This window comes from Delphinapterus leucas, unplaced genomic scaffold (genome assembly GCF_059928025.1).
Source record: "Delphinapterus leucas isolate spDelLeu-1000000601 "Yukka" unplaced genomic scaffold, BTC_Dleu_Yukka2 spDelLeu_asBTCV2_sq72, whole genome shotgun sequence".
NCBI lineage: Eukaryota > Metazoa > Chordata > Mammalia > Artiodactyla > Monodontidae > Delphinapterus > Delphinapterus leucas.
The window spans coordinates 528,141-542,016 of record NW_028322281.1 but is presented as its reverse complement, the minus strand read 5'-3'; the positions used below and the strand labels follow the sequence as shown (position 1 = coordinate 542,016).

Below are 13,876 nucleotides of genomic sequence, written 5' to 3'. Positions count from 1 at the left end.
TAAAACTTATGAATTGTTTATTTCTGGTATTTTTCATTTAATATTTCTGGACCACGATTGACTGCGGTAAGTGAAACCTCAGAAAGCGACACCACAAATAAAGGGGGAACCACTGTATTTGTCTTTGACCCTCATCTCTAACACAGAATTCCTAATACCCTTGTAAATTCCTATGTAATAAGAGAACCAGGAACATTTTTGTTCTCATGAGGTGACTCTGGGTGGGCTCCTGGATGAGCGCCGGTCACCAGAAAGACTCAGCTATGATAGAAGTTTGGAATTTCCAGCCCCACGTCCCACCCTCTGGAGAGGGGAGAGGGGCTGGAACTGAAGTTAATAACTGATCATGACTACGTGAGGAACCTCCATAAAATCCCAATAGCAGGGGATTTAAAGAGCTTCCAGGTGGGCAAACACATCAACACTGGGAGGGTGACAGACCTCAACTCCCCACAGACAGACGTTCCTGTGCTCAGGACCCTCCCAGACCTTCTCCCACCTTCTGCATCTCTTCCATCTGGATATTCATCTGTATCCTTTATCATATGTGATCTACTCTAGCAAATTGACCAAGCCCAGGGAAGGGGTCTTTGGAACCTCCCATCTATAGCCAGTTGGTCAGAAGGACAGGTGGTAACCTGGGCTTGCCACTGGCATTTGAAGTGTGTGTGTGTTGGGGGACGGGGGGAGGGATCATGTGGGACTGAGCCCTTAACCTGTGGGATCCGATGGTGTCTCCAGGTAGACAGTGTCAGAACTGAGTTAACTTGTAAGACACCAGCTGGTACTGCAAAGAACTGCTTGCTGTGGAGGAAAATCTCCATGTATTTGGGACCAGAAGTGTCAGAAGTGAAGCGTTCTGTGTGAACAGTAAAGGAGACACATAGGAGAGAAAGACAGTAGGGAGGGAGGGAGTTTTCTTCCTACACAGGAAAGAAAAATCTGAGTTTTTCCGTTACAGAATCTGTCACAGTTCATACAGCAGGGGTCAGCCTGATTCAGCCTTGCTGGCTGTCTGTTTCTGCCAAGACAGTGACCTTGATGAGCAATGAACTTGTGTGCAGGGATGTTCAGAACCCCTGAGAACAAGCGGAGCCTTCCATAGCTCAGCTGGTAGAGCAGAGGTCTGCAGAACACTTGAGAACAAACTATTTTCAAGAACTGTACAAATATCTAACATTTTTGACTATGGATAAAATAACTCAAACCCATGAAGTCACTAGAATACCTTCCTGTGCTGAAAAAACAACAAAGTTTTAGTTATTATATACTTTTAAAAGTATTATATAATTGCATTTATTTTGCTGTTTTTAAAAATTATTCAGCCTTTTCACTAACTCTGGTAAGACTTCCACTGAACCTCTAGTAGTATAGTTTTATCATCCTCACCCAAACCACTCTTGAATATATGAATAAGAATACGTTCATAACACAGCTTCAAACACTAGGATGATAAATGTGTATAGGCACACATTTTTCCATATACTGGGGTAAAACCTAATGAAGCAGTATTAGTAAATTGACAATAAAGCATAGATTCCTTTCTGTTTTAACTATTACTGTTAAAAATATACCTAAAGTGGGCTTCCCTGGTGGCACAGTGGTTAGGAATCCGCCTGTCAATGCAGGGGACACGGGTTTGAGCCCTGGTCCGGGAAGGTCCCACATGCCACGAAGCAGCTAAGCCCGTGTGCCACAACTACTGAGCCTGCACTCTAGAGCCCACGAGCCACAACTACTGAGCCCATGTGCCACAACTGCTGAAGCCTGCATGCCTAGAGCCCATGCTCTGCAACAAGAGAAGCCACCGCAATGAGAAGCCTGTGCACCTCAACGAAGAGTGGCCCCCACTCGCCGCAACTAGAGAAAGCCCACACGCAGCAACAAAGACCCAATGCAGCCAAAAATAAATAAATAAATTTATTAAAAAAGACATAAAAAATTATTTTTAAAAAATATATATACCTAAAGTGTATTCAGGTCTTTTACTACCTCACCTAGACTGATGTGAGTTGAATCCTTCTTTCAAAGTGAGGATTTTATAGACTTAAATATTAGCATTAAGTTAGGAGAAAGGAAGCTCTTTCTCCAAGACTAGATTCAATGGGGCCCTTAGACAATGGGGTCCACATCACTTAGCAAGGTTGTCACTAGATTTGAACATTTCAGTGCTTATCACTTTTCCTCAGTTCCATAACTAATAATTCAGCCAACATTATACACTGAAGTGCCTGAACTGCCTGAATTCTAAGTTTTTAAACTTCTTCTATTCTACCTTTTAATATAGCAAATAATTTCTTACTCATTTACAGCCTGCCCCATCTACTCTGTGTTTCTTCATATTCAGGCCATTCCACTAGAAATAAGAAGAAGACAGCAAAATGCCAAAGCATCTTATAGTTACTGTGCAAGCAACAACTTTACACCTGCTGGGCTGAGCAGACAATTTAAGAGAACAAAGCACAATGAAGTATCTATTTGCTATCCACAATATTTTCTTCTTTTCCAGTAATTCTGAATGCTTGTTTTAGGCAGCAAAGAAACACAGATGCGCAGGCAAGGAAGGGGAGGGGAGGGGTTAGGGCGGTTCTTTCTACCCCTGCAACAAGAGCTGTGGTTCACTGTGGCAGCAAACAGCTTGCCTGCAGAATCACAGGCTCCACAGAAAGCCTCCATTAAGTGACTGCTCACAGAGTGCTGACAAGCACATTTACACCTACAGACAGTACTTCAGTGTGTGTGCACGCGCACGCGTGTGGTGTGAGCAGTTAGGAAGCCCTGAGGAAAGTATAGTTCAAATGATGAGAAACTGCCATTTTTTGAGGTTAAAAGATAAATATCAGTGATTTCATACAGTTCAACTTGAATTATAAAGACAGTTATAGATTCTATATATATTTAACCTAGAGGTTTACAAACAGCTGCTGACATATCACAATTATGACACAATTTTTCTAAATCTTGTTTACAATTTTGTATCCCAATATTCATTTACTGAGTTGTTTGCTGGCAAATCTGTATAACTGCCTTTGTCTGGTGATCTAAGTTCCCATATTAAAGGCAATCACAATTAAAATAAACTTTAGGTTGGATACAGAAATAGCAATCCAATTATCTATTGTTTTTGACTCTTAATAGACACAAGTTTGTTAGTCATCACACACACACAGACACACACACACACACACACACACAACTACTCACTCATAATCTTCATCTATTCATCTTCGGGAAGAAGAAAATAATTGGAAGCGCCCAAGTTACAAATGGTAGTTTGATTCTAGTCATATAATTTAATTTACTAACTATTACAGCTGGATTAAATGTAAAAACGAAGTAGTTTCTCTTCTCTGATTATGTTCTTTGTTATATTTGAATCTTTTGTGTAAGTAAATTCTAGATTTGACATGAGAAGGTAGTGCACTAAGTCTTCAACGTACATGCTTATTTTATAACTACGAAATTTCAGTAAGAGGAAGCCAGCATGAAAACCTCCTTGAAAACCAAGGAGTCATGTGATAGACTGAACATTTGAAGCTACTGACAGCAAGTTAATCATAGTACTCTGATCATGTAAGTATTCAGCTTTGCTAGTGCGGAAAATAACCTATAGTTTTTGTCATGAGTTAAGGAAGAGAAAGGACGAAGAAGAAATTATCTATGCTAATTCCGTCAAACAAATTAAAAAAAAAAAATCCCCTGAACTCTGAGTCATTTTCCAAAGTGGAAAATCTAATTCACTGAAAAATACATGCATGGCTCTAATTTCAGACAAGAAAGCTAAAGCGAACTATGATGGTTCATGATTCAAGCCAAAATTTATGGCAGGGATGAAAGAGTTCATGGGAAGCCTCAGGAAATTATAGAAAAGAATACTTGAGCAATGTTCATTCTATTTCCAAATGGAGGTCAGCCTGGGTTCTCAGTCTCATTTATTTCTAGGACTTAGCTTTTACTTGCTTTGCTATGATTTTCCAATCACTTGAGAGTCAGATAATTTCAGCACAACAGATTTCACTTTAATAATACCTCTTTTCATTTTCCCTGTCTTTTACCTATTCTCTTCTGATCTGCTACATCACTCAGTTATTCCTCTATGTTCTCTCTCCCTACCTTATACCACACAATTGAGACCTCCTGCTCTGGGAAAATGGCTCTATTTGAATTTTCCCACATATGGCTTACATTTCCTTTCTCTACCACCTGCAAAAGGTCTGGCACAATAAGTACCCAGTAATGATACCTGGAAAGCCCTTCATAGTTTTTTGGGGTTTTTTTAAAGCCACTTTCAAAACATTGCTTGATATTCACCTCCTTCATTCATGGAGAGTCATTTAAGGTCAAATTCATCTGCATCTGTTTGTTCACTTAAGGTAAACTTACAATACATTCAGGTTTGCACTATGTAACTTGCTCTTACTGGCCTGTTTCTTGATACAAGTATTCTGTCTTATGTTTGTGTATGTTCTTTCTTCCACCTGGGAAAATAATTTCTGATGCCTTTTATTTGTTTCGTACCACAATACCTAAAATAGCCTTCTACACACAGTATGTACTCAAAATACAGCTACGTGATACTTTTATGAAAATTAAAATACTATCCACAAATATATTTTTATAATTTTAAATATTTAAAGATGCTAAACTGAATACATACAGTTAGTTTCTTCTAACCCCTCCCTAAAATAACAGCAAAGATGGTTTTTTTCCTCTGTGTGTGTGTGTTTTTTTTAAGGCCTAGCCTGCAAGGACAATAAGAACAGAAATAAAAAAGCAACAGAAGTTTGGGAGCTGACAAAGCAAAGAGACGACTGGTAACTGACTCAGTAGACTCTGTAAAGCTAAATCCTAAGCTAGACAAACAAAAAGCCAAGAATCAACCCATCTGTAACATGAGCCTTTGAGGCTCAGAAATTGGCAGGACCAAGTATCTAGAATCAGAGTGAAGGCAGAGCTAAAACCACTTTCTGGAAGAAAGTTCATTGAAGAAGCCTAGATGCTGCCTCCCCTGCTTTCTGAAGTCCTCCCCTACTTCACACGGCCACATGACTGATTCTCTCCTATTCTAGTAAAATATCAGGATTTTGCTCTCTCCGTAGAGGGCAAAACAAAGGGTCTCTAGATTGGGTATATGTTATAGGCTGAACTGTGTCCCCCTCAATTTCCAACGTTAAAGTCATAACCCCCAGTACCCCAGAAAGTGACTATATTTGGCGACAGCGTATTTTAAAAAGTCAGTTAAAATGAGGTCATTAGGGTGGTCCCTAATCCGATGTGACTGACGTCCTTATAAGAAGAGGCAATAGGGACGCAGACGGAAGACCATGTGAACACAGCCATCTGTAAGCCAAGGAGGGGCCTCAGGAGAAGTCAACCCTGCCAGCACCTTAGTCTCAGACTTTTAGCCTTCAGACTGTGAGAAAATAACTTTCTGTTGTTAGGCCACCAAGTCTGTGGTACTTTTTCACAGCAGCCTTAGTAGCCTAATATAGTATACTAGGCAAAAAAAAAAAAAAAAAAAAAAAGGAAATTAAGTTTACAGATATCCCAGCCTTCTTTTCCCATATAACTTCTGAAATGCTGGATGCAAGGTAGAAGACTGTTTACCCTAGAGACTCTGACAAAATACTGGCATCAGACTTTTCCCGAAGAAACCATCCAGCCACATAGTAAATATTACTGTCAACAAGCCACACCCACATGCACAGAGTTTCCAATCAGCTTTTAGAGTTCCACCCTGAAGTACGAGCAGATGGTCAAGGATCAGCAGACATTCAAAGAAAGCATCTAATATGAAAGACAGACCGAAATAAACAAACTGTAGGAATAGAGGCTACACAGGGAGACAAAAACTCTCAAACACTATAATTCTTAAAAACAGAAGATAGAAAACAGGATGCTAAAACAAAGGAACAAAAATCAAAAGAGTTCTCCAAAGTTAAAAATATGAGAGTAGAAATGAGTAACACAACAGCAGAGCTGGAAGACACAGCTGAAGAAATCTCCCAAAAAGTAGAAGAAAAGGACAAAATTGAAAATGAGAGAGAAAAGACAAGCTAATTAGAGAACTGGTTAAGAAGGCTTAAAGCAAGACTATTTCTAGAAAGTAAGCACAGACCATGGAGGAAAGAAATATCAGTATTCCCCAGGCCCGAGGGTCTTAAGTTTCTGTAATGGAAATATTAGCAAAAAAGGATGAACATTCAGCACAGAAGCTGAAAGCAGACCCCCCATTAAGGTATATCAAACCGTGAAATTTCAAAACACTTGGAAGAGGCAAATCCTACCAGTTTCCAAAGAGAAAATATGGAGTGCATTCACTTTGTGAAAATTCATCAAGTAGAACACTTGTAATACGCACCTTTGCCTATAAATGTTATAGTTACATAAAAAGCTTTAAAAAATAAAGAAAGGAAGGAAATGAATGGTATCATCCTTTAGGAATAAACTCAGAAACTGGTTTAGGTAAGCAGAGAGACAGTAAATATGCCTTCTCTAACAGAAAAAAACTAGATGTGCCTACAGGGCATAAACTTAACTTGTTTCTGCACCTTTTATAAAAAAAAAAACCTCAAGGAGTGAATGGTTGGACAAGAGTTTGAGTGGGTTTCTACATTTAGGTATCATTACATAATGACCTTTGTTATGTCTAAACATTAGATAGCAGAGTCATGAATTTAATTTCTGCTTTAAAAAAAAAAGAAGGATAACAGACACAATATCCCTTTCAACCCCACAGAGAGAGATACAAGGACCCTTTGGCTCACTGCAAGTGGCCTTCCAAACTCTGATACAACTGAGCCACTGACGCAACATTTTCATTAACCCAGGACTCAAAATAATAGCACAGCCTACCTGTATCTTTCTTTGGAATAAGTGAATTATGATTCTCCAGGGGATGACCAAGGCATTTCCAAGAAGTATTCTCTTTTTTCTTCAGGACAATCTCTATTTTTCCCACATTCTCAACAACTCGCACTGAAAAGAAGAAAAATTGCATTTGTATTCATTGATACTAAATATAAGGTTTTACTTTTAAACCAATCTTTCTCAAACAACCCAAATGTCCCAATCAGATATGAATGACACTGAGCATTTGTGAGATAAATAAAATTTTGTGTACATGTTCATCAAAACTGTTTATGCCTTATATGGTGTTAAATCCAGTTTATGTTAGATTCAGATTAACTTCTTTCAAATTAATTTATCAAGGGCCAAACTAATACATAATGCTAGTTTTCATACAAGCTCAAATAGAGCCATGGCAACTAATTAACACATAGCTTAAAAAAAAACTTAAATATACAAATTAGCCATTGAATGGATCCACAAAAGCAAATTTAATTTATACTCTTTTAACATTTCTTGGGATCTGAGGGGTTCTTATGAGTGAATTCAGTAAACCAATATTGAGCCTAATAAACACAGAAAAAGCTTCAGGAGAATGAATCCCAATAAAGTGCATGTCAATCTTTGATAATTAAAAATCTTTTAGATTCTCTTTTTATTTTTGAATGTTTAAAATAGTTTAGAATACATGAGTACAATAATAAAATAAACTTTTAAAATTGATTAAATTTTATGAATTGAATGTGCTTTTAAAGATCTAAAGTATATTTCTTTTTGTCTTTAGAAACAATCTGTCCTTCCTCACTGTAAACACATAATTCAGTAGCAATTTAACAACTTTTAAACACAGATTATTCAAATAAATTCAATTCAGTAAGCACTGATTTGAAGCTTAACAAACATAAGAAGTCCTTGACTTTAAAGAGCTTAATTTATACAATTTACAGAACTTACTATGGTATAAAGAAAAGGGAAGGTATAGAACCGGTGTAAGGTACTCTGACAGTACTTTAAAATAAGAAACCACATGTATATATGAATATAGAATGGAATATTATTCAGCCTTAAAAAAAGGAAGGAAATCCTACCACTTGCAACAACGTATGATAAATCTAGAGGGCATTATGTTAAGTGAAATAAATAAGACAGAGAAGACAAACAGTGCATGGTATCACTTATATGTAGAATTAAAAAAGAAGTCACACTCATAGAAACAGAGAGTAGCAAAATAGTGCCAGGAGTTGGGGCAGGGGGAGGGGGGAATAGAGAGAGCTTGATAAAAGGGTACCAACTTTTAGCTACAAGATGAATAAGGTCTGAGGATCTAATGTATAACATGGTGACAACAGTTGATGACACTGTCTTGTATACCTGAAATTTGCTAAGACAACAGAACTTGTGTTCATATGCATAGACACACACACACAAAGGTAAATATGTGAGGTGATGGATGTGTTAATTAATTTGATTGTGTGAATCTTTTCACAGCATGTACCTTTATCAAATCATAACATTGTACACTTTAAATCTTTAAATATATTCTAATTTTGTCAATTATATTTCAATAAAGCTAAAGAAAAACATGAAAAACAAGAAATCACCACTCTTTGATGAGTCTTCTATTGCTAAACAGCTGTGTAAAATCCACGTTGTGTATTTACATGCAGAAATAGTCATAATTTAACATGCTCTGTCAATATTAAATATTTGAATATATACACCTAAGAAAAATTTGTCTGGTGTGGTTAAGTATATTTCTACAAGCTGCATGTCAGGAGTAGGCCCGGAAGGAAGAATGGGGACAGGAATTTTTTTTCTAAGGAGAGGAAAAGGAAAGGGAAAAGAGATGAGATGAAAAAGGGGAAAGAAAAAAGGCATGGGGGGAACTGAAACCAGAGGGAAAAGAGTACATTTAAAAATTAATGTACTTGCTTATATAGAAAACATCATGTCCTTGTCTGCAACATGAAAATATACAAATGAATAATAAGACAAATGCTGTCCACGCCCCCGTGTGTGTGTATATGTACACAGATAAATTATTTTTGGTAGCTTACCAGAAAAATCTTCCTGAATCTCATGACTTAGGGCTGGAGAAAAAAAAATTTCAGTTAAGATCCAACTTCAGTTCCTATGGTCTACAAACACCATATAAGAACATTAAAATGGTTCTTTCATGCACCATTTCACATCTCTCAAACATATCGTGAGAAATCAAAAGAAAGAAACTGAACACAACCAAAATACTGTATACAATGTTTTGAGACAAATTACTTAAATATGCATCTTCAATTTTTCCATTTCTCTCCCTATTAATTAAGGAGTAAATACTCAATTGCCCACAGGTGGATAACCCACACTGGTGCAAGGACAGTCCCAGATTGACAATGCTACAAACCAAGACAGGAGCAAGGCAGGGAGAGATAGCAAGTGAAACACACATACTCCAGGGTGTGCACATGCGTGTGTGAATACAGGCCGGGACTGGGTCTAGCTCAGCGTTTCCTTTCTTACTGTTCTCTAAGTTGAATATTCATTCAGTTATTGAAAAAGAAAATTATTGGGCATCTATGCGTGTTATGCACTTTCCAGGTGTTACAGTTATCACAGTTAGTAAAAGAGAAAAATCCCTGCTCTTATGGAACTTACATTCCAGAAGGGGGTGATGCAAGAAGTATTTTTACAAACAACTGCTCTAAAGTTCACTGTGTTAATAGTTATGTGGAACTTAAGATTCTGCATTATTTTAGTCCTTCTGATCTAATATTAGCAAACAGGAGTTTCACATTTTTGACTGTGGAATTTTTGTTTGTTGTTTATATGTGTGCAAGATACAGTTAGCTACAGTGTGAACAGAACTAGCCATAAAGTATTTGAAACATAGTAAATGCTGACACAGAGGTCTTCCTTAAAGAAAAATCATGACAGAGCTAACGAATAATGTATACTTTTCTAGACATCTGAGTTTTTGATTAAAACTCTCCCTAAGAGGCAATATATATTTGATCTTATGCTAGCAAAAAATAGGGTAGCATGTATTTCTAGAAGAAATGTTTAAGATTTGAGGTTGATTAGTGAATGGGGGGGAAATAAGAAAGAAAAAGCATTTAACAACTCCAATCAAATTCAGGACTAAAGGTCCTTCATTAACATGGTAAAGCCATGAGTTGAATCGCGAGTCATCTGAGGCCTGGAGAATTTCAGTCTCTGTTTTGCAAAAGTAAATGAAACGTTCTTTACATAAGAATGTGTGCTTAAAATACAGTTTTCTTCTTGCTGTTTTGGTTTGTTTCGTTTCTACTTTCTAACTAGAATAACATTACCCTCTTTAAAGGAGGAAAGGATGAACTCCTAGAGTCATTATGGGTGAGAAATGGATTAAGAATCTGCTACCTTGATTCTAGATTTTAGTCCTGATTTCTTTCCCCTGATAGATCTGTAACCTCTCAAAACAGACAGAAGTGAACTGTATGGTAGGTCTTTGCCCATGAAGGGACAGGCAGCTGAAGGGTACAGTATAACCTTGCGGCTGGCAAGAGACAGGCCGATAGAACAGCGCCTGGTGATGTCTACTCAGCGGAAGCACATGACAGGCAGGCCTCCGGAGATTTATTTGTAGGTAAAGTTACAGAGTCTTACAAAGCTGGGCCAACAAGTACTTCATATGATTATTGATTTTGATCGCACCTAATTGTTTAAACTTGGGAAAAGTGAGGTTGTACTGCCATTTGCTAGCGCTTTCCTTAGTATAAAGAAATAACAGAAAAAAAAAGATCAAAAATGACAAACCAAAATGACAATGGCACATAAAATATTATAGGTACAAAGACTCTACACCAGTAACTACTATACCTAAAGGAAACAAAAGTTGTTTCCATTAATACAGAATAAGGTACTTACCAATATGTATAAGATATGAATAATCCTTGATAACTGTTTCTGCTCTAAAGGAATCATCCCGGTGATCAGCTATTACTGAGTCTAAATTGATATCCTTAAATGGAAATCAAAAAGAGAAAGATTAAAAAGTAAACTTTTCGCCAAACTCCTATCACTATACTTTTAAGCTGATCAGTGAAAGTTCATATGGTACTTATTTACAGAACCCACAAGGTAAATACACATTATTCCTGTTTTTTTCTCTCATACAACCCAGTTCTTCTCCTTCAAAGTATATATCACAATTTTAACTATGCATTTGTCTATGCTTAATGTCTACCTTACACACTCGTCTTTAAGCTCTAAGTGTAAGGGGCAGAATATTGTCTTCAGAATATTGCTCAGCACCAAGTAGGTGCTCAAATATTTGTTGAATAAATAATTTGGAAAAAAAATTAGAATCAGACAAGAAGCCAAGATATCTGTGTTCATTTTTATCTTTCCACTATTATGTGACACTGTGCAAATAACACAACCTCTTAGGCTCAGCTTATCAAAAATAATAATAATAATAAATTCACTAACAAATTTTTAGATGTCTCTAATTTCTACATAGCTTTGGTGCAAGTTATTTTGGTGCCTATCGTTTACACCATACACTGAATACATTATTCCACGTAGAAACCTTCCCCCTTCCCTTAATCATCCATCCTCTGCGCTTCACTGATATCACCAATGAGAGCACACAGACCCCAACCTTGCCAGGCCCTGTCCTCTTGGTTCAGGACTGCTTGGTTAGGAGACAATACCAAGAGGGAGTGGAAGGCGGGACAAGCAGTGCCTCTCTGGGCCTCTTGGCTCTTGCAGGCAGAGGCTGGTCACTCCTGCGGAGCCATCAGATCCTGCTGCAGGCGTAGGAGGCACTCACCAGCTCAGATGTGGTTCTGCTACTACAGAAGTAACATGAGTTCTCAGAAATTCCTAGCTGCCAGAACTTGTCTTTAAAGCTCCACAGTTCCTCAAGTGTGGGAACCTTGCCAGTTGCTGGAGGATGTGTCTGGAGACGTTGTAAGTTGCCTGCTTATTTATCTGATTTCCCAGCTGGACTGTAAGCCTGGTAAGAGTTCAGCCTCTATGAATCTGGCCCATCATTAGATTCCTGAATTCTACGATGGTGTTCAAAATGAAGCAGGGATTCAATAAACACTTAGTGAATGAATTAACTCCTTAATTTTAGTTTTCAGAGGGCATTAACTGAACCCCATTAGTGGCTTAAGCATACTAAGCTCCAGCAGTACAGCCTCTCCTGGCTCTTGAATTCCAATTTAAGTGCAGGAAATTAGTTCGTATGGTGAAGTTAAACCGGGACTCTCACTGCTGTTATCCATGCTTAAACACAAAAAAAATCACAGAAGAGCACATAAAATATGCTTCTTCCTAGTCTATTTTTTCCCTAAGATGCTATGGCATGATTGTTAAGAGCATACAACTATGGAGCCAGCCTGCCTGGGTTCAAAATGCTAGATCTGCCACTTACCGTGTGGCTTTGGGTAAATTACTTAATTTCTGTTTCCTCATCTGTAAAATAGGGATAACGAAAGGATCTACCTCACAGAGTTGCTGTAAGTTAATACAAGAAGAGCTCTTAGAAAAGTACACCTGCGCATAGCTAACATTTATTATTTACTTTTTTGTTTTTTTCTGATCTTAAAAATGTGTTTACCTTCTGTTTAGTATATATGACAATGGTGACTAAAGCATCTGTTTGGAACCAGTCATAGCTGTAAAATATTTTAAAAAGAATAAATAATCATGTGCATTAACATATATTAAATCATTAAATATATAATTTTAAAATATATACAATTTAAAAATATAAAATATGACACAATAAATACATGATTTAAAACATATAGTTCAAAATCTACAGTGAGAAATATATTTCTCTAGGTAAAGTTTTTTTCCTAAATAATCAGTGGTGTTACCATGAAATAAATAATAAAGCAATTATTTCTCAACTTAAAATACTTATACTTCCATGTATTCTAACTTGGATAAAAACAAACAAGATCCTTGACAAGGCACTTTTTATAAAGGTTACACATCTAAAATTCCTTTTATCAGAGCAGTAACACAACATGTTTTCTGAAGGAGCATGACAAAATCTACATGCTTATTACCTTCACTCCTCCCTGTCACAAACATATTATTACTCCTCAAGAAATTAACTCACCAAGGATGCTTAATGGTCAACAGTAAAAACTTAAGGAAAAACTAAGTCTTCGGTTTTGTAATAGCTATTGATCAAATTGATTCTGTTTTTGCACTTACTACCTGTATACAGGCCCCCAATGTGAAGGCTAGGAGGTATCCTGAGGCCCTTAACTTAAAATTGAATATGAAATAATTTAACAGGTAAAGCAAGTAGAGCCGGAAGCTGCTGTTATAGACTCATAATAGGGGGAAAGGTAGTAAGAGAAAGACTACAAATAACACACATAACCCTAAGGGCATCTGAAATATCATTAACAAACATACACATGGATTGCTTAATTTACTAAGACAGGGTACAATACATTCTGAAGGATTTCCATTAAAAACTGATAAAGCAAACTAGACACACAAAAAATAGAATAGTTGAATAAATTATGGATATTCTATGATCAATTTCCATCACATGATAGAATACAGACAAAAAATGCTTTTGCAGAATCTTTCATGACATATGAAATTGATCATAGAATATACTGTAATACTGTATTATCAAAATAGAATAGTATGGAAATAGGTATCACATGAATAAACTGTGTGGAATAAACCAAATATTAAAAGAGTCTATATCCAGAGTTGATGGGATTACAACTGATTTTATCACTTTCTTTGGTATTTCTATTTTCCAAGTTTTCTACCATGAATGTCTATTTTATAATCAGAAAAAATAGTTCTGAATAGTTCTTTTTTAAAGTTGTGGTGTTTAAAATGGGTTAAACTTCAGTTATGTTAAAAATTCATATTTATGGAACAGCTCATTCTCCAGCAATGCCTGATAAATGAGGCACTACAGTTCTTGTGTCAAAGAAGCATAATTAATATGATAAGCAATAAATCAAACTTAGAGCCATTTTTTTAACATGTATATTTTGGTGTA

General features: G+C 36.7%; 1 protein-coding gene across 4 annotated transcripts in view; it reads right to left on the bottom strand.

The window, feature by feature from the left end:
- Positions 1–13,876, bottom strand: part of CYB5R4 (cytochrome b5 reductase 4) — an 84,229-nt gene that overhangs the window by 23,980 nt on the left and 46,373 nt on the right. For 3 of the 4 annotated variants that reach the window (XM_089906133.1, XM_022590287.3, XM_022590288.2), the window contains 4 exons: positions 12,452–12,509; positions 10,750–10,843; positions 8,907–8,939; positions 6,856–6,978 (listed from right to left, as the gene is read on the bottom strand). In XM_089906133.1, the coding sequence (XP_089762259.1) occupies positions 6,856–6,978; positions 8,907–8,939; positions 10,750–10,843; positions 12,452–12,509 (308 nt within the window). The remainder of the gene's footprint in view (positions 1–6,855; positions 6,979–8,906; positions 8,940–10,749; positions 10,844–12,451; positions 12,510–13,876) is intronic. The other variant, XM_089906134.1, reaches the window with a different exon arrangement.